Source organism: Lolium rigidum, chromosome 6, assembly GCF_022539505.1.
Source record: "Lolium rigidum isolate FL_2022 chromosome 6, APGP_CSIRO_Lrig_0.1, whole genome shotgun sequence".
NCBI lineage: Eukaryota > Viridiplantae > Streptophyta > Magnoliopsida > Poales > Poaceae > Lolium > Lolium rigidum.
Window position 1 is genome coordinate 348,904,653 of NC_061513.1, and position 20,764 is coordinate 348,925,416.

Consider the following 20,764-nt stretch of genomic DNA (forward strand, 5'->3'; position numbering starts at 1 on the left):
GAGTGGGAGTTCACCTAGATTTTTAATTATGTTGAATTAAAATTTGAACTCAATTTGTCATAAACTTAGTCTAAACTATTGCAAATATATGTTGTAGAGATGGCGTCCCCAATCAATTTTAACCAGTTCCTACGAAAGAAAAGCTTAAGAGCAACGGTAGCAACTTCACCGACTGGTTCCGTCATGTGAGGATCTTCCTCTCTGGCGGAAATCTGCAATATGTGCTTGATGCACCGCTAGGTGACCCTCCTGCAAAAACTGAAACCGATGAAGTAAAAGCTGTTTACGAGACTCGGAAAACTCGGTACTCTCAAGTTCAGTGTGCCATCCTGTGCAGTCTGGAATCCGATCTTCAAAAACGTTTTGAGCACCACGATCCGCATGAGTTGATGAATGAGCTGAAAGCTATTTTTGAGACTCATGCGGCCGTGGAATGCTATGAAGCATCGAAACATTTCTTCAGCCTGTATGATGGAAGAAGGCAGCTCCATTAGTGAGCACATGCTCGCCATGACCGGGCATGCGAAGAAACTCGATGACTTGGGAATAGTGATTCCTAACGGATCGGGAATTAATCGTGTCCTTCAATCACCGCCACCAAGTTACAAGAACTTTGTGATGAACTACAATATGCGTAACATGAACAAGGAGTTACCTGAACTCTTTGGCATGCTAAAAGCTGCTGAGATTGAGATCAAGAAAGAGCACCAAGTGTTGATGGTCAACAAGACCACCAAGCTTCAAGAAACAGGGCAAGTCTAAGGGAAAATTCAAGAAGGGTGGCAAGAAAGCTGCCACGCCTCCTGTGAAACCTAAGAACGGCCCTAAGCCTCGATGCTGAGTGCTATTACCGCAAGGAGAAGGGACACCTGGAAGCGTAATTGCTCCAAGTATCCGGCTGATCCAAGAGCGGCCTTGTCAAGAAGAAGAAAGAAGGTATATCTGATATACATGTTATAGATGTTCATTTTATCGGTTCTCGTTCTAGTACTCGGGTATTTGATACCGGTTCGGTTGCTCATATTTGTAACTCGAAACAGAACTAAAGAATAAACGACAACCGCTGAAAGATGAAGTGACGATGCGCGTTGGAAACGGATCCAAGGTCAATGTGATCGCAGTTGGCACACTTCCTCTACATCTACCTTCGGGATTAGTTTTAAGCCTAAATAATTGTTATTATGTACCTGCGTTGAGCATGAACATTATATCTGGATCTTGTTTAATGCAAGACGGTTATTCATTCAAGTCTGAGAATAATGGTTGTTCTATTTTTATGAATAATATCTTTTATGGTCGAGCACCCGAAAAGAATGGCTTATTTCTGTTAGATCTCGATAGTAGTGATACGCATATACATAACATTGATGCTAAACGAATTAAATTGAATGATAATTCTACTTATATGTGGCACTCGTCGTCTTGGTCATATTGGAGTGAAACGCATGAAGAAACTCCATACCGATGGATTACTTGAATCACTTGACTTTGAGTCACTTGATAGATGCAAAGCATGTCTAATGGGAAAAATGACTAAGACTCCATTTTCTGGTATGATGGAGCGAGCTACTGACTTATTTGAAATCATACATACCGATGTGTGGGACCAATGAGTGTAGCATCGCGCGGTGGTTATCGTTATGTTCTAACCTTCACAGATGATCTGAGTAGATATGGGTATATCTATTTCATGAAACATAAATCCGAAACTTTCGAGAAGTTTAAGGAATTCCAAAGTGAAGTAGAAAATCAACGTAACAAGAAGATCAAATTTCTACGATCCGATCGTGGAGGTGAATATCTGAGTTATGAGTTTGGCATGCATTTAAAGAAATGCGGAATACTTTCACAATTGACACCGCCGGGAACACCACAACGAAACGGTGTGTCCGAACGTCGTAATCGAACTCTCTTAGATATGGTTCGTTCTATGATGTCTCTTACTGATTTGCCGTTATCATTTTGGAGTTATGCATTAGAGACAGCCGCATTCACTTTAAATAGAGCACCATCAAAATCCGTAGAAACGACACCGTATGAATCATGGTTTAATAAGAAACCTAAGCTGTCGTTCCTTAAAGTTTGGGGTTGCGAAGCCTATGTAAAAAGTTACAACCGGACAAGCTAGAACCCAAAGCGGAGAAATGCATCTTCATAGGATACCCTAAGGAAACTATAGGGTACACTTTCTATCACAGATCCGAAGGCAAAATCTTTGTTGCTAAGAACGGAACCTTTCTTGAGAAAGAATTTCTCACTAAAGAAGTGACTGGAAGAAAAGTAGAACTCGATGAGATTAATGAATCTATACTCGTTGATCGGAGTAGCGCAAGATCGGAAATTGTACCTGTACCGCCTACACCGGCAACAGAGGAAGCTAATGATAATGATCATGAAACTTCGAACGAGGAAACTACCGAACCTCGCAGATCGACAAGGGAACGTACCACTCCTGATTGGTATGATCCTTGTCTAAATGTCATGATTGTGGATAACAATGATGAGGACCCCGCGACGTATGAAGAAGCGATGATGAGCCCAGATTCCAACAAATGGCAAGAAGCCATGAAATCCGAAATGGGATCCATGTATGATAACAAAGTATGGACTTTGGTAGACTTACCCGATAGCCGAAAGGTCGTCGAGAATAAATGGATCTTCAAGAGAAAAACAGATGCTGATGGTAATATTACTGTCTATAAAGCTCGACTTGTCGCAAAGGGTTTCCGACAAATTCAAGGAGTTGACTACGATGAGACTTTATCACCCGTAGCGAAGCTAAAATCTGTGAGGATTTTGTTAGCAATAGCTGCATTTTTCGATTATGAGATTTGGCATATGGATGTCAAAACGGCGTTCCTTAATGGAGACATTGAGGAAGAGTTGTATATGGTACAACCCAAAGGTTTTGTCGATCCTAAAAATGCTGACAAAGTATGCAAACTTCAGCGTTCAATCTATGGACTGAAGCAAGCATCAAGAAGTTGGAACCGACGCTTTGATAAGGTGATCAAAGACTTCGGGTTTATACAAAGGTCATGGAGAGGCCCGTATTTACAAGAAAGTGAGTGGGAGCTCAGTAGCATTCCCGATATTATATGTAGATGACATATTATTGATTGGGAATGATATAGAACTATTAAGCAGTGTAAAAGGTTATTTGAATAACAGTTTTTCAATGAAAGACCTTGGTGAAGCATCGTATATATTAGGCATCAAGATTTATAGAGATAGATCAAGACGCCTAATAGGGCTATCACAGAGTACATACCTAGACAAGATTCTAAAGAAGTTTAGAATGGACGAAAGTAAGAAAGGGTTTTTACCTATGTTACTGAGCAAGGTCTTGAGTAAGACTCAAGGACCGGCTACGACAGAAGAAAGAGAAAGGATGAATCAGATCCCCTATGCTTCGGCAAGTAGGCTCTATTATGTATGCCATGCTATGTACAAGACCGGATATAGCGCATGCTCTTAGTTTGACTAGCAGATATCAAAGTGATCCAGGAATGGAACACTGGACAGCGGTCAAGAATATCCTGAAGTACTTGAAAAGAACTAAGGATATGTTTCTTTGTTATGGAGGTGACCAAGAGCTCGTTGTAACAAGTTACACCGATGCAAGTTGGAACACTGATCCTGATGACTCTAAGTCACAGTCTGGGTACGTGTTTATATTGAATGGTGTTGCAGTAAGTTGGGAAAGCTCGAGCGAGTGCACGGTGGCGAAGTCTTCAACAGAATCGGAGTACATAGCGGCTTCGCAGGCTTCATCGAAGCGGTATGGATGAAGAGGTTCATTGTAGAGCTTGGTGTGGTTCCTATTGCATTGGACCCACTAGTCATATACTGTGACAACATGGGTGCCATCGCCAATGCACAAGAACCAAGGTCACACAAGAGGCTGAAGCATATCAAGCTGCGTTACCACTCGATTCGCAAGTACATCGAAGATGGAGAAGTAAAGATTTGCAAAGTACACACTCGATCCGAATGTAGCAGATCCGTTGACTAAAGCTCTCCCTAGGGCAAAGCATGACCAACACCGGAATGCCATGGGTGTTAGGTTCCTTACAATGTAATCTAGATTATTGACTCTAGTGCAAGTGGGAGATCTGTTGGAGATATGCCCAAGAGGCAATAATAAAAGTGGTTATTATATATCTTTATGTTTATGATAAATGTTTATATACCATGCTATAATTGTATTAACCGAAACATTGATACATGTGTGATATGTAAACAACAAAGAGTCCCTAGTATGCCTCTTAACTAGCTTGTTGATTAATGGATGATTAGTTTCATAATCATGAACATTGGATGTTATTAATAACAAGGTTATATCATTGTATGAATGATGTAATGGATACACCCATATTAAGCGTAGCATAAGATCTCGTCATTAAGTTATTTGCTATAAGCTTTCGATACATAGTTACCTAGTCCTTATGACCATGAGATCATGTAAATCACTTATACCGGAAAGGTACTTTGATTACACCAAACGCCACTGCGTAAATGGGTGGTTATAAAGGTGGGATTAAGTATCCGGAAAGTATGAGTTGAGGCATATGGATCAACAAAGGGATTTGTCCATCCCGATGACGGATAGATATACTCGGGCCCTCTCGGTGGAATGTCGTCTAATGTCTTGCAAGCATATGAATAAGTTCATAAGAGACCACATACCACGGTACGAGTAAAGAGTACTTGTCAGGAGACGAGGTTGAACAAGGTATAGAGTGATACCGAAGATCAAACCTCGGACAAGTAAAATATCGCGAGACAAAGGGAATTGGTATTGTATGTGAATGGTTCATTCGATCACTAAAGTCATCGTTGAATATGTGGGAGCCATTATGGATCTCCAGATCCCGCTATTGGTTATTGGTCGGAGTGAGTACTCAACCATGTCCGCATAGTTCACGAACCGTAGGGTGACACACTTAAAGTTGGATGTTGAAATGGTAGTATTTGAATATGGAATGGAGTTCGAATATTTGTTCGGAGTCCCGGATGAGATCCCGGACATCACGAGGAGTTCCGGAATGGTCCGGAGAATAAGATTCATATATAGGATGTCATTTTATGTGAATTAAAATGTCGCGGAAGGTTCTATGGAAGGTTCTAGAAGGTTCTAGAAAAGTCCGGAAGAAACCACCAAGGAAGGTGGAGTCCACATGGGACTCCACCTCCATGGCCGGCCAACCCTAGTGGGGGAGGAGTCCCAAGTGGACTCCCCCTTAGGGGGCCGGCCACCCCCCCATATGGGAGGTGGAACTCCCACCTTTGGTGGGAGTCCTAGCTTGGCTAGGTTTCCCCTCTTTTTTGGAAGGATTTGGTTCGGGTCTTATTCGGAGACTTGGAGACCAACTCTTGGGGATCCACCTATATAATGAGGGGCCAAGGGAGGGGGCCGGCCACCCCAAGACCACAGGCCGGCCACCCCCTCCCAAACCCTAGCCGCCCCCCTCTCCTCCATAGCTCCCGCGTGCTTTAGCGAAGCTCCGCCGGAGTTCTCCACCGCCACCGACACCACGCCGTCGTGCTCGTCGGATTCAAGAGGAGCTACTACTTCCGCTGCCCGCCGGAACGGGAGGTGGACGTCGTCTTCATCAACAACCGAACGTGTGACCGAGCACGGAGGTGCTGCCCGTTCGTAGCGCCGTAACCGATCGTGATCAAGATCTTCTACGCGCTTTTGCAAGCGACAAGTGAACGTCTACCGCAGCAACAAGAGCCTCATCTTGTAGGCTTTGGAATCTCTTCAAGGGTGAGACTCGATACCTCCTGGTTGCTACCGTCTTCTAGATTGCATCTTGGCTTGGATTGCGTGTTCGTGGTAGGAAATTTTTTGTTTTCTATGCAACGTTATCCTACAGTGCAGGTTCCACGTTGTCGCCGGAATCCCTGGTGTTGCGCCGCACTACATCTCGCCGCCATCAACCTTCAACGTGCTTCTTGGCTCCTCCTGGTTCGATAAACCTTGGTTTCTTTCTGAGGGAAAACTTGCCGCTGTACGCATCACACCTTCCTCTTGGGGTTCCCAACGGACGCGTGCTGTACGCGTATCAGCTTGCAACTTATAGGATATCTTATACATAACACATATGATTTATTACTACCGTTGACAAAATTGCTTCTATGTTTTCAAAATGAAAAGCTCTAGCACAAATATAGTAATCAATGCTTCCCTCTGCGAAGGGCCATTCTTCTACTTTATTGTTGAGTCAGTTTACCTATTCTTTCTATCTTAGAATCAAACACTTGTATCAACTGTGTGCATTGATTCTTACATGTTTACCTATTGCACTTATTATATTACTTTGTGTTGACAATTATCCATGAGATAAATATGTTGAAGTTGAAAGCAACCGCTGAAACTTATATCTTCCTTTGTGTTGCTTCAATGCTTTTACTTTGAATCTATTGCTTTATGAGTAACTCTTATGCAAGTCTTATTGATGCTTGTCTTGAAAGTATTATTCATGAAAAGTCTTTGCTATATGATTCATTTGTTTACTCATTATCTTCATCATTGCTTCGAATCGCTCCATTCGTCTCATATGCTTTACAATAGTATGATCAAGATTATGATAGCATGTCACTTCAGAAATTATCTTTGTTATCGTTTACCTACTCGAGGGCGAGTAGGAACTAAGCTTGGGGATGCTTGATACGTCTCAAACGTATCTATAATTTCTTATGTTCCATGCTACTTTTATGATGATACTCACATGTTTTATACACATTATATGTCATTATTATGCATTTTCCGGCACTAACCTATTGACGAGATGCCGAAGAGCCAGTTGCTGTTTTCTGCTGTTTTTGGTTTCAGAAATCCTAGTAAGGAAATATTCTCGGAATTGGACGAAATCAACGCCCAGGGGCCTATTTTTACACGAAGCTTCCAGAAGACCGAAGGAGTCACGAAGTGGGGCCACGGGGCGCCGCCACACTAGGGCGGCGCGGCCTAGAGGGGGCCCGCGCGGCCCTAGCGTGTGGGGCCCCCGTGACGCCTCCTAACCTGCCCTTCCGCCTACTTAAAGCCTTCGACGCGAAACCCCCAGTACCGAGAGCCACGATACGAAAAACTTTCCAGAGACGCCGCCGCCAATCCCATCTCGGGGGATTCAGGAGATCGCCTCCGGCACCCTGCCGGAGAGGGGAATCATCTCCCGGAGGTCTCTTCATCGCCATGATCGCCTCCGGATCGATGTGTGAGTAGTCCACCCCTGGACTATGGGTCCATAGCAGTAGCTAGATGGTTGTGTTCTCCTCATTGTGCTATCATGTTAGGTCTTGTGAGCTGCCTATCATGATCAAGATCATCTATTTGTAATCCTACATGTTGTGTTTGTTGGGATCCGATGAATATTGAATACTATGTCAAGTTGATTATCAATCTATCATATATGTTATTTATGTTCTTGCATGCTCTCCGTTGCTAGTAGAGGCTCTGGCCAAGTTGATACTTGTGACTCCAAGAGGGAGTATTTATGCTCGATAGTGGGTTCATGCCTCCATTGAATCTGGGGGAGTGACAGCAACCTCTAAGGTTGTGGATGTGTTGTTGCCACTAGGGATAAAAAACATCGATGCTTTGTCTAAGGATATTTGTGTTGATTACATTACGCACCATACTTAATGCAATTGTCTGTTGTTTGCAACTTAATACTGGAGGGGGTTCGGATGATAACCTGAAGGTGGACTTTTAGGCATAGATGCATGCTGGATAGCGGTCTATGTACTTTGTCGTAATGCCCTGATTAAATCTCATAGTACTCATCATGATATATGTATGTGCATTGTTATGCCTTCTTTATTTGTCAATTGCCCAACTGTAATTTGTTCACCCAACATCTGTTTATCTTACGGGAGAGACACCACTAGTGAACTGTGGACCCCGGTCCAATTCTTTACATCTGAAATACAATCTATTGCAATTGTTCTTTACTGTTCTTCGCAAACAATCATCATCTTCCACACAATACGTTTAATCCTTTGTTTACAGCAAGCCGGTGAGATTGACAACCTCACTGTTACGTTGGGGCAAAGTACTTTGATTGTGTTGTGCAGGTTCCACGTTGGCGCCGGAATCCCTGGTGTTGTGCCGCACTACACTCCGCCGCCATCAACCTTCAACGTGCTTCTTGGCTCCTACTGGTTCGATAAACCTTGGTTTCTTTCTGAGGGAAAACTTGCTACTGTACGCATCACACCTTCCTCTTGGGGTTCCCAACGGACGTGTGTCAACTGCACGCATCACTCCCCTAATAGCTATGGGCGTGCCGGCGGCCTTTTTGCTTCTAGCCACACGTCTCAAACTTCTTTTTAGGCCGACATAAGACGTTTTTGCTGCCGGCGGTCCCAGCCCTTTCCCAACCCACATGAGGGCGAGTGGGGGTGCCGGTAGAAGAGGCATGCTTGGCGGACCATGTTTGGCAGCGACACATTTCGTCATCATCGCTTTGTCGCCCACGTCACATGCTTTTCCATCAGCGGCGATAGGCGAGCAGGCTCCCATCGCTTCAATGGCAGCCGGCGGGGTAAATGTCGTTCCACCCATCCCGACGCGGTTTCCCCAGCCTATTTGTACCCCGTTCACTATCGTTGTTCTTATCCCTCCGCCGGTTTAGAAAGCCCTAGATCTCGTTGCCTGAGTACCGGGAGTGGCAGCTCCGTACGTTTCACCGCCGCCGATGACGCAAAGGGCTTCCCAGGCCAGCGGGTGGCGATGCTCGTGTCCTTCAACGACGTGTTGCCAGCCACGAGCGACTTCACAGAGGCGTGGTTGAGGTCCGAGGTGAAGAAGGAGGCGTCCGCCGCCTCGGCACCATCGTCGAGTTGGAGGAGGACCCCGGCCAAGGCTGCAGCTCCGCTGCGCCGCCGCCGAAGGTGGAGCCCAAGGACGAGAGCTCCGATGAAGACGGCGACTACAACGTCTTCTAGAACCACCTGGGGCTTAACTACTTTTTTTCCTGTTTTAATTTCATGTTACTATGTATGAACTGATGAACTGGCCATGATTGTCGATCGAGTCGGCGTGAAGTTCGTGCCATATATATGTGTTCACGCTGTTTTTAAATTTGGGGGGATTTAGGGGCACAGCTGCCCCCCACCCCGCACTCATAAGAAATCTTAAGCCGGCGCCCTCCATACGCCGGCAACTCGCCTTTGCCGGATGCCGTATGGTGTGGGTGGGGGTCAGGAGATGCTCTTACGTGCCATTTTATTTGGCGTGCCCAGTCACAAGATTTGTGTTCATTTTAGTTTGCTGCCATTTAGAATGTCGTGTCTTGTCTCTAGTTGAACTGTCATCAAATGTGATGTTTATCAGCTGAGTCGTGTGATGAAACCATGCGAAATGATGGTTCTCTCTCAGATCAAGGTAGTAATATGTTTGGTCATTGATTCGGTGTAAACAGCTTATGCCGGTCATTTTTTCCCTTACCCAGATTTGTGTAGAATGTAGTTGCACATTTGCAATGTCCTTTGTTTGCATCAACTATTATTTGGAGTGCAGATCCATCACTTCAGTCGAAACAAAAGTAGTATCTTAAATGGTCCTGATATTCTGCTGAATTATTTAAGCCTGGTGTTGCCAGTCTGCTGACTATTTTGTTTTGGAAGTTCAAGGAAGTTGTTGAGAGCTGCTAGCACCTGAGCTGACACATAGGACGGCACCTGCAAACAGGGGTATTATGAGATTGTCATGGTCTCGTATATGGAATGGAACATCACAAGCATTCGGTATGCATTCTTCGATAGGCTACAGTGTTTTCTGATCATCTTACGTTTAAAATTGCACTGACCGTCCCTATCTGCAAGTGAAATCAAGAGTTGCAAAGGCAAAGGAAACAAAAAACTAAAAATGCTTTATGTTGCCTAGCTAATTGACGTTGTCGTGCAAAATGATTCCACACTGAAAGTTCCAACACATTCTTTAGTTGTTGAGTTTTTCTAGTCCTAGTTTCCTCAGGTTGCAGGATTAAGCAGCTCCATTGTAAAGGGTGTGGAGCCGAACTGCATCATGCATGCTCAACTAGGATTACAAAAATTCGAGGCCTCTAAAAACAACAACAGTGCATATAAGTACCAGAACATTGATCAGATAAGCAAGAACAACACCAATTTCAGTCTGAATGAGCGAATTACAACCGTACAAGACGACTTAATATAGCAGTGGTCAGTATCCTCCAGTACAGTACACTTTGCTAGTAAGAATTATATCGAAGACCAGATCTAATTGACAGCTGCAAACGAGAAGAACTGGTTGTATCCCTGAAGCGATGGAGCGTGAAGATCTGCCGCCGTGGCATTGTAGTTGCACCTCTTGTAGAGCGCTGCTTCTTCATCGTCATGCTCAGCCACAAGGCTTCGCAGCTCCTCTGAAAGTTCCCAGTCAGCTGATGGTGCAGGCTGGTCGATGTAGATCTGTTCGATGTTGTTCTCAGCCTCGATTGGGAGAGTTTGCTGCTCCTCCTGCACCTCTAATCCCCAGTCATCATCCCAAGGTCTTAGCAGCACCGTCTCAAGGGATTCCCAGTCGAAGTCGTCAGGTTCCACGGTGAGAGTTTGGTCCCCGAGAAGCTCTTCCATTGTGCAAGACATCCGGCCCATGGCGGCATCAGCTTCAGGCGCGTGGGGCAAGGAAACGGGTGCGGCGGACGTGAAGCACACCGGGGAATGCTCGTACTCCACCTCCTCAGGTGCTTGGACTGGGACGGGAGCGCCGACGGACGTCCACATCGTGGTCGCGGCAGGCGTGACCCACACCGGGCAATCCGCGACGGGGGCTGCCTTCCGCATCTTCTTGGAGCATGGCAGATCAGCGGCGGCGGCAACAGGCGCTGGCCTCTTCTGTGATTGTTGCGCGGATACAGGCTCTTGTCGAAGCTTGTAGGCGTCGGATTCTTGGCGGGCGGTGGCGCACGCGTTGGGAGCGAGATGAATCTTGCAGAGCACCTTCTCCCCGTCGGCGACGACGGCTTCCGGGCGCAGGCAGCGGAACTCCTCCATGACCCAGCCGGTGCTGGCCTTGCCTTTCTTGAACGACAGGTGCTTGACCTCGCCGATCTTGACGCCCTTTTGGCAGACGCTCTCCGTCCTCTGGACGGCCCAGGTGCCGGCGCCGGCGACGCGCGTGGCCCGGGCGTCGTTCCCGCTCTTGCGCTTGCAGGTCGTGAAGAAGAAGCGGTCGCCGGTGCGAACGGCCGAAGGCAAGGGCGCGTACTCGGCAGCGAGGTCCCTCGGCTCGCAGGCGTAGACGTCGGCGTGGCGGATGAGCGCGTCGGCACCGTGCGGCAGCGGCGAGCCGGCGAGGAGGCGCGGCAGGAAGTAGGTCACGGCGTCCTCCTTGGACGGCTTGAACTGGTGGTGCTTGTAGAAGTCGTCCAGCCCGTCCGTCGCCATGGATCGGCCGCGGAGCTGCTCTGAGCGCGTATAGGTTGATTGGTCGAACTGATTTGGACGGCGGGAGGGAGGGAGAAACCTAGGTTGGATCTTGGATGGCGGGAGAGGGAGTGTGGTGCGGGAGGGAGACTAGAGAGTGGGATTCAGATACTTGTAGACGAAAGGAAAGGGCGTCACGCGTACAGGAAAATATTGACAATGTTGGTTTGTGTTTGGAAATTGGAATCGGTTTCCAATTCAATTCGGCGGGTTTCCATGTTCTATGTCCGATACAGAAAATATATGCGTTTCGTATCGAGACTTTCCATATTTTGAATCCGGGCGTTGCTTCTCTTCGATCTAGTGGCTGACTTGCCAGCAACGTTTCCTTCAATCCAATTTGCTTTGCAGGCGCGTGGACATGCACCAGAGACCTATTTTACATCGTGTTAATTGCAGTTTGCACCATAAACTTGACACTTCAAAAACATTGACGGCAGTATTTATTTCAACATATTTGCAAATTGGTACTGCATATTTGAAATTTGCATCCGCGCAATGTGTAGATAGCATCTGATAGTTCATCATCACCTAGGAAACTGAAAATGGAACTAAAATTAAAATGACGCGGAATCTAAGCGGTCGTGGCAGCAATGGGCATTCACCGGTGACGCAGAAGAATGCGATGGCGGGTGCATCACCTGTGACGCCAACACTTATTCACTGCAACGTCCCTGTCGCCGCCAAAAGCTCCAACGCACCTCGAACCGGGTTTCCAAGAACAAGCCACGGTCCAGTTGGTCGTCGTTCAAGTCACATGCGAAGTCACCGGGCAAGTCTATATGCCCTTCCACTCCAGCTGGCATACAGACCATTGTACACGTGTGATGCGGGAGTTCCGAGAAACCCGAGAAATCTGGATGCGCAGAAGGTGTATATTTTTCCCCTTTTCTACAGGTGGTGGCGACGGCGGTGTATGTTGGTGCTCACGGTGGTGGCGTGTGTCGGGGCTGGTAGCGGAGGCAACAGTGGTTGTCGGGGCTAGCGGCGGTGGTGCGTGATATCGCTGTCATAGTCAGCGACTGTGTGTGGTGGGGCTGTCGGCAGCGGCGACTGGCAACACGGGGATGAGCGTGTCCGCATATAGTGGTGTTCCCGAGATGTTCGGACTTATGTCCCGGTCCGTGATTGTGTTCTTTTGGGTGGGACGGATTTTAGATCATAACTAGAGGATACCCCGCGTGGTGCTACGGAATTTTTTCATGGATTTTTTTTTAAATGTGCGTGCATCAAAGAAGATGAGGTGAACTGTTGCGGGAACAATGCATGCTAAATGACTAATTGAGGGATTTTCAATATATATGTAACGGAAAAAAGACGTCGGAGCAAAAAATAAATAAATGGAGATCGGCACCATCATTCTTATGTGCAAGATTACACAATATAACCGAGAAATCAATGTACACAACTGATACATTCATTTATATTAAGGAAATTGGATGGTTATTATCTAAGCTAACTTCCTTGATCAAATATCACATTACAAATGTGAGATGAGGAGGAAGACGAGAACATAAAACAACGGATAAATTGTGTAAGCTGTTGTACTTCCTTTCAATTAACTTTTGTACTGAGCTTCAAAACAACTTCCCTATTTTATTTACTACGAATAGCTTACAGATGGTAAGACCTACCATATATATGTTAGTTTCTCCAACTTTCAACAAATATGAATCATCCAAAATATACGAATTTAGTTATGGAGCAAAGTATTACAAACTATTGAGTCTGTCATGAACACAATAAGAAACTACAAATATACATATCTCAGCTGGAGAACCTGTAGATGAAGCAGAATAGCATGCTTTGATAATAATATTTTAAAGAAGTGTTTAACATTAGATGACATGAATTATGATTATAGAAATATGAGTACTTTTACCTATGTGGAAAATTTCCCCAAAGGGGTGAAATGTACCTTTTGCCCAATTTCTTTTCATGCCTTGGATCACCTCATACATAATTAGAATGTTGTCCCAGGTGAATATATAAGATGAATTGGTAGTTTGGAAAAATACACCAGGTTGCACTTACATGGTTGATTTGATATACTGTATGGAACCGAGTATAATATATAGAATGTCAATTCTGCATCCGGGATAAATTTTGGAATATGAGCACCAACATATTTCTATGTCCACATCATGCATCATCTTAATATATTACCTCTTTACCATTTGCATAATTCCAAAAAGAAGATGCTTAGCCACCTTAAACACATCATCACTATATATAGAACTTTTACTTGATGTAATAGTTTGTGAATGTGATTATGCGATCATGAAAAAGAACATAATGGCTGCATGCTTCTCAAAGACAATTAAAAATTGGAAAACTTCATTCTAATCAACCTATAAACTATTATACATAAAGGTTTTTTAAAAAATAACACAGTGAGCTTGGAATTACCTGGTCGGGTGACTCCGGAGTCCGTAATATCAAAATCCTAATTCAGACATATGTCCCATTCAGCACATACAGTTGGTACCATCAGGGGATGACTGTGGACGACCGGGGATGCAACATCATGTCCAACATGTTGGCTTTCTGTAGGCAAAACCCAATAGATTAAAAATCGAGTTCATGCCACTGGGAGATGTCATAGAGAATATGGAGAAGAGGAAGTACTGTTTCGAGTCTGAGATTTCGAACTAAGGAGCTGCGTTGGGGAAGATGGAAAGGGAGCAGCTCCATTGCTCAAGCGCAACCGATCCACTCCATGGAGTCTTCTCTAGATACTCTAAAGGGGAAATGGATACAATGGAGTCTTCTTTAGAGACTCTAGAGGGTTACAACAATGGAAGCACAAGTTACAACTTGCCACCACAAACAGCCGATCTTAACATGAGCAAAGAAGATGTAGATAAATGGAGAAATCGTGATTATCCTCTTCGATTTTCATATGACTGTTATGAAATGGCTAACCCAAATTGCGCGAAACTTGGCATATAATTTCTGACACTTGGCTAAACCAGATTTCAGCTTTTAGGGCACCGTGTCTTTTGTCTTGTTTTTCGCCTCTTTGGTTAAACCCTCTGAAGATCTTGTAAATACTTTGCTTCCTTCTAATCGAACGGTAGAGTGTTTGCCTTTTAGCTCAAAGAAATATTCAAAATTTTGCCACACAATCGGAATGTGGTGCTTTAAGGTACAACATATTCTTGGTATTTCCTTGATGGAAATATAAAAAAGCATGATCTGTTGGATCGACGTGTGATGTACAACCCGCAAACATGCGTCGCACACGGCTCTAGTCACTTAATGTGGTCGGGATATTAAACAGCAGATCTTACTCTCAAGAAAATACCTGTTTCCTTCACTTCATGAACCCAATAAAGTTTCAGAGTCTATTCTTTCACATTTTTACATGCAAATTTTTCATTCATCTTCCGTGTGGATGAAAAAAAGGAAATCGAAACCAAGCTTTTACATTCATTCTTTACTTCCGTGGTGGATTAAGTTAGGTGTGAATGATGATTCCAAGAGGACTTCACACAACTCCTAATTATATTAAATCATATTTAAACCTCTGATTACTGCGAGCTTCCGACACGCTTTAGTACCGCTGATCTTGTCTTCGGAGCTGTCCTTCATTTTCTGCCGTTGGTGTCTTCCGATAGGCAGTGTTGTACTCACATATTCAGATAGACAGGTTACCAGACAGGGTAGTGACAATCTCGTCTGGAGGTTCTGGGTGGAAGCGGATTAGCTGGACTTTTCTTCCTAGGAGCCCAAGCTTCCATCGCTGAGGGACTCTCGAAACCTAAGCATAAATAGCTCAGGCATTTAGGTAGCACACCATTTTTGGTCTAATAAGATGTCTTGAAAAATAGACTTGCCCGCTTTTTGTATTGGCTTAGGGCATCTCCAACGTCCCAATGCAAATGGAGCGCGCCTGTCCGTTTTGGTCCGCACAGACAGGAGAGTAAAACCCTAGCCCAACGGGACACATATGGGCTGGCACCACGCACAGAAAACACGTCCCCACGTGACCCCTCTTCTACCCTGGGCCCGCCTAACAGTAGCACACAATGCACTTCCTCTCGGCCATCGAAAACTCGAAAATCGCCGATGTCCGTCGACCCTGCCGCCCCAACTGCAGGGGAAGCCCCGAGAATGGGTGCCCTTCCATCTCAGCTACCACAAGGCCACCAAGGCTGATCTCAAGTGCAATGATTTGACACTTGCATTGAGTGAGACCTTGAAGGCGATGAAGGCTGAGAAGGGGGAGCACATTATCAAGAGGGAGGAGAAGCGTTGCCGAGACAAAGAGGCCACTTGTGCCACCTTCATCGACCTTACAAAATAAGCCATACAAGTCCAAAAGATTGAGGCCGATGCCAATTTTCTCGTGGAGAAGAGCCAGATCATGCTCGCGGACTTGAGCCTCATGGAGCTGGAACAAAGGGCTTCATTCGAGAAGAATGCAAGCCATCATATGGCAACACGGTGTGTGATCTTTCTCACATATCTATCTACTTTGTCTATTTTGCATGAAACTTGTGTCATTTTGCACTATGATTCGATACCAATGCGTGTGACTTACGTATGATTCCCTAAATTGGACATGTTTTGTTTGCTATATTTTCAGTATGTATGGCCTCTTCCCCTCATATTTCAGCCTACTTGCCGAAATTGAGCAAACAAAATTCACGTCGGGCCGTTGAGCTACCCAACCCAAATAGACGTGGCCGGACAGTCGATTTTGTGTCCATGGCCCGACCCAAAAGAATCAAAAGAATCAAAACGGATACATTTGGTGTTCGGAATGGGTCAAGCCGTTGGAGATACCCTTGGCCAAGGCTCTTGGGTGGGGATGGGATTTGAACGACACTTGACTTCATTGGTATTGTAAGACTTGGCGGTGAGTGTTATATTGTGATCCAAAATCATTCTAAAGGGAGGCTAACTTCTGACGAGCGAAGCGAGGCCCGTCGCCGGTAGGTTTGTGCTGAAGAGTATATATAACTCTTGTAAGCCGCCGACTAGGGTTTATCAGATTATAAGATAATCCACGGTGTTTGTAAACACTCCCCGATATAGTGAAGTTTTGCTGGCTGGCGTCCGTGGTTTTTCCCCCTCTATTGTGGAGGGGTTTTTCACGTTAAAATCTTGTGTTTCCGCTGCGTTTTCCTTATCGTTCTTCGTTATTTGCTTATCACGTTTATAACAGTTAGTTTGACGTGGTCACCGTCTATAAAATCGGCCATATATAACAACAAGAATGCCAAAACGTGGAAGTGTATGTTGCATGTAATCGTACATACTTATAATAAGACAGGACACTTAACTTTTAAGCTTAACATGGTGACCCTCGTGGAACCCGCCGTATGAGGATGGTTTACGTTGGCGTGCAAGATAATTCCAAAAGACATACACAAAACCTCAAAAACTATCATGTTTAAGCCTTGGTGGTTGAGTTGGTTGCGTTCTTGCACACGCCTACTTCAGTAGCTGCATCACTCATGCAGAGTAGGTGGCCAGTCCAAGGAAGAATACATGTTTTTTATACTATACACTTGATCGATGCCGATTGTATGGAATAATAGAGCAGGAAGAAGTAGGATGCCATTGTACAAAACGGAGAGCACAGTGTGTCACTGGCATAAGAGATCGAGAGGACCGAAAAGGAACCGGAGCCATGGAAGAAGGGAGAGACGGGGAGGAGGCCAACGGCGAGAATTTAGAGGATGGGGGCAATTCTAATAGCAGCAGCAGATGCAACGGCAGCGACATCATCTCCTTCAAGTTCATGCAGAAGGTATACATGCGTGCCTGCTGTAGAAAAAAGTAGTTTTGTGCAACGGAGATGAAGCAGAATTTGCATAGATAGTCCCAGATTTTTGAGAAATTTGGAACAGATTCTTGCAGAGATTTTGGGAACCTACTTCATGATCTTCGCGGGGTGCGGCTCCGTGGTGGTGAACCAGAGGACCGGCGGCACGGTGACGTTCCCTGGGATCTGCATCGTGTGGGGGCTTGTGGTCATGGTGATGGTCTACTCCGTCGGCCACGTCTCCGGTGCGCACTTCAACCCCGCCGTCACCGTCGCCTTCGCCACCTGCCGGCGCTTTCCATGGAAGCAGGTGCTTGCAGACAGGGATCGTTGTTCAGTGGAATGAACGTGATGTTACTGATGTTCAGTGGAATGAACGTGATGTTTAGACTGTCCCGAAAATGCTACTGACGATGTCGATGTGACAAACTCACGATGTCGAATTGTCGATGCTTGCAGGTGCCGTCCTATGTCCTGGCTCAGGTGCTGGGATCCACGCTGGCAAGCCTGACGCTGCGCCTGACGTTCGGCGGCGGGCAGGATCACTTCTTCGGAACAGCGCCTTCGGGTTCGTACACGCAGGCGGTGGCGCTCGAGTTCATCATCTCCTTCTACCTCATGTTCGTCGTCTCCGGAGTGGCCACAGACGACAGAGCGGTAAGGCCATTTGCTCCATGCAGCTCTGCAGGCTGAATGTCTCCATACTCTTCGAGATTGCTGATGTCTGACATATCAATGATGTTTTGTCTCGCAGATTGGTGAATTAGCCGGTCTCGCTGTCGGTGCCACCGTCGTGCTGAACGTGCTCTTTGCCGGGTACAAGGCTACAAGCCCATCTGGCCATCCCCGGCCGCCTGAAATCATCGCTACGAAACTAAAATTGTATATCTGCTCCCAGCCTCTCACCACTGACCTGATGCGTTTGGTTGCAGGCCAATCACGGGGGCGTCCATGAACCCGGCGAGGAGCCTCGGGCCAGCGATCGTCGCCGGTCGCTACGGCGGCCTGTGGGTGTACGTCGTCGGCCCTGTGTGCGGGACGGTGGCGGGCGCGTGGGCGTACAACCTCATCCGGCTGCACGACAAGCCGATCACCAGGAGCTCCTTCCTCAAGACCGCGTTAAAGGGTTAAATTAGAAGGAAAAAATGTGTTGTTAGTTTGATTCGAATGACCAATATTGCATCCATTTTAAGGATTGTGTTTGAAACACGTGCGTGTGACGTGTGAGCACTGTTATTTTTGTCATACTTGCACAGAAAAGTGGCCATTTTTTAGTTGTCTCAGATGAACCTGATTCTTGCCCATCAACCCATATAGTACCTCTGTCCACAAAAAAAAATATTTTAGATTTATTAAAAGGAAAACGCTGTCAATCGTCCGGGGGATCGCACGTCTCGCGTCCCCCGGCTCCTCCTATCGACACGCGTCAGCGTGGTCCCCGCCCACCGCCCAAGCCAGAGCCACTCTATCCCCACTCTTTCTTCCTCCCACGGCTGTCGCTGGGCTCGATCCAGTTAGTCTTCTTCTTCCTCCCCTAAATTCCCCATGATGCTGCTCCCTCGTGGCTCTCCCGCGCCGCCGCAACCCTGGACCGACACCAAGCACCGCCCCAACCTCCTCCCTCCCGGAGCTCGCCACCCAGAGAGCGCCTGCCTCGCCGCTGGGTCCTCTTCGGCTTGGACCTTGGGCTCCCCAAGATGCGGTGGGCGCGGGGGACCAGCGACGAGGACCAGGTCACCGCTGCCCTTCCACCTCCGCGTCGGCATCCTCCATCTCCGGGCTTGCTACAATAGGCGCCCAACCTCGCTACATGGGGCGACGGATGTTGCTACAAAGCGCAGCCGGTGTTGCTACTTCGAGCTAGCGGCGGTGCTACTATGGCGCGACGGAGTTGCTTCCAGCGGCTGCCGGTCCTGCTACTATGGCGCGACGGAGTTGCTTCCAGCGGCTGCCGGTCCTGCTACAATGGCGCGGCGGAGGTGCTCCCAGCGGCCGCCGGTCCTGCTATAATGGCGCGGCGGAGTTCCTCACAGCGGCCGCCGGTGCTGCTACAATGGCGCGGCGGAGTTGCTCACAGCGGCGGCCGGTGCTGCTACAATGGCCCGGCGGAGTTGCTCCCAGTGGCCGCCGGTGCTGCTACAATGGCGTGGCGGCACTGCTACGTTGCGCCATCGACGTTGCTGCAAGCCTGCAAGCCCCCCATCATGTTGCTGCTGCATCGGCGACGGCCATGGCCGGCGGTGGAGCAACGCTGGCGTGCACGGATGGGGGAGCCGGAGGCGAGCGGTGAGGAGGATGCCCAAATGCGAGGAGGGCAGCTGCATCGCGACGCCATGACGGGTTCTCCGGCGATGCAACGCTGAGGGTTTCTCTAGCGAGGCTGCCGATGTGGTTGTCCGGCGACTTGGGTCTGCGGCCAGGGCGGTGCTGCAAGTGTGGGCAGAGGGAGTGCAGGACGGTCTCCTTCCTTCTCCCTTTTTCGTGTGCTGCTTTTCTATTTTTTAAGGATGCTGGAACGTTGAGCGCGTTGGACGTTGATGGACTCCATCGTACGGCTGTCCACCCGGGGGATCGGGGATTTGATCCCCCGGGGGACGCTCAGCACGACCCTTATTAAAATCAGTTGACAAATCTAAGATATCTTTTTATAAATAGAGGGAGTAGTATACCTTTTTCTTGTTGGAAACATACATGCTACCGGGAGCACGTCGTGGACGCTGCTTCTTCTCCCGAAGCGGAAAATGCCGATGGATCTCTACCACCATCTACATCTAATCTAGTCGGGGGTCACGAAAGCGCTGATAGATTTTCACCGACACGCTCCCGCTTCGACAATTTGTTTTATCACGCTTTGATGTGGTGTTGTTGATCTGTATGTCTAGATACCATGGAAGCGTTGCACGTGCCACATTTGATCGTGGAAACGGTTAGTGGATAATACATTTCCTTCCGACTAGACGAGGCTAGTTGCTGGCATATTTTGATTATGTGAAACTGAGCATAATTAATAAATCCTTACATGATTGTTATGACCCTTGCAACTCTCCTTCCTTCAATTTTTTTTATCATACTGTCGTGATTTTTTTTTTGCATATCTCTTACATGTCACTCCACCTATCCGACATTGGGCGAGGCCCTTCTTCCTCTCACTGGTAGACTTTGTTGCCAGTGCAGCCTTCCTTCTCTCACCCTTGGTGCCACCAGCGCCGAGCCTCGGTCTCTACCATCTTTTGGGCCGCCTCCGCCATCTCACTACTGCAGAATTGGCCTTTAGTGACAGGCAGAAAAGGCATATTAGTGACCGGCAAAACGCCAGTCACTAATGACTAGTCATTGCTATCAGGTTACTAGTGACCGGCATGTGCCTGTCACTAGTATGTGCACACTAATGACAGGCAAAATAGATGCCTGTCACTAGTTGCGTCGGAAGGCTGCGGCCAGTGAGGTTTTGTAGTGACAGGCTCATTATCCTGCCTGTCACTGGTTTGAATTTCCATAAATAAAAAAAAAATGCTTTTTCCACAAATAGTC

The 20,764-nt window shown here is 46.9% G+C and overlaps 1 protein-coding gene across 1 annotated transcript; it reads left to right on the plus strand.

Annotated features, from left to right (window-relative positions):
• Positions 1 to 17,197: 17,197 nt before the first annotated feature.
• On the plus strand, positions 17,198 to 18,550 carry LOC124664937 (aquaporin NIP1-2-like). Its single transcript, XM_047202350.1, has 6 exons — positions 17,198 to 17,218; positions 17,319 to 17,543; positions 17,693 to 17,890; positions 17,988 to 18,049; positions 18,166 to 18,349; positions 18,509 to 18,550. The coding sequence occupies exons 1-6, from the start codon at positions 17,210 to 17,212 to the stop codon at positions 18,548 to 18,550; spliced, it is 720 nt and encodes a 239-aa protein (XP_047058306.1). The 5' UTR covers positions 17,198 to 17,209.
• Positions 18,551 to 20,764: the final 2,214 nt, after the last annotated feature.

Bases quoted from the DNA above. Each gene is read 5' to 3' on its own strand.
- LOC124664937 (XM_047202350.1), top strand. The intron at 17,544-17,692 runs GTGCTTGCAGAC...CGATGCTTGCAG, and splicing joins GGCGCTTTCCATGGAAGCAG to GTGCCGTCCTATGTCCTGGC. The intron at 17,891-17,987 runs GTAAGGCCATTT...TTTGTCTCGCAG, and splicing joins TGGCCACAGACGACAGAGCG to ATTGGTGAATTAGCCGGTCT.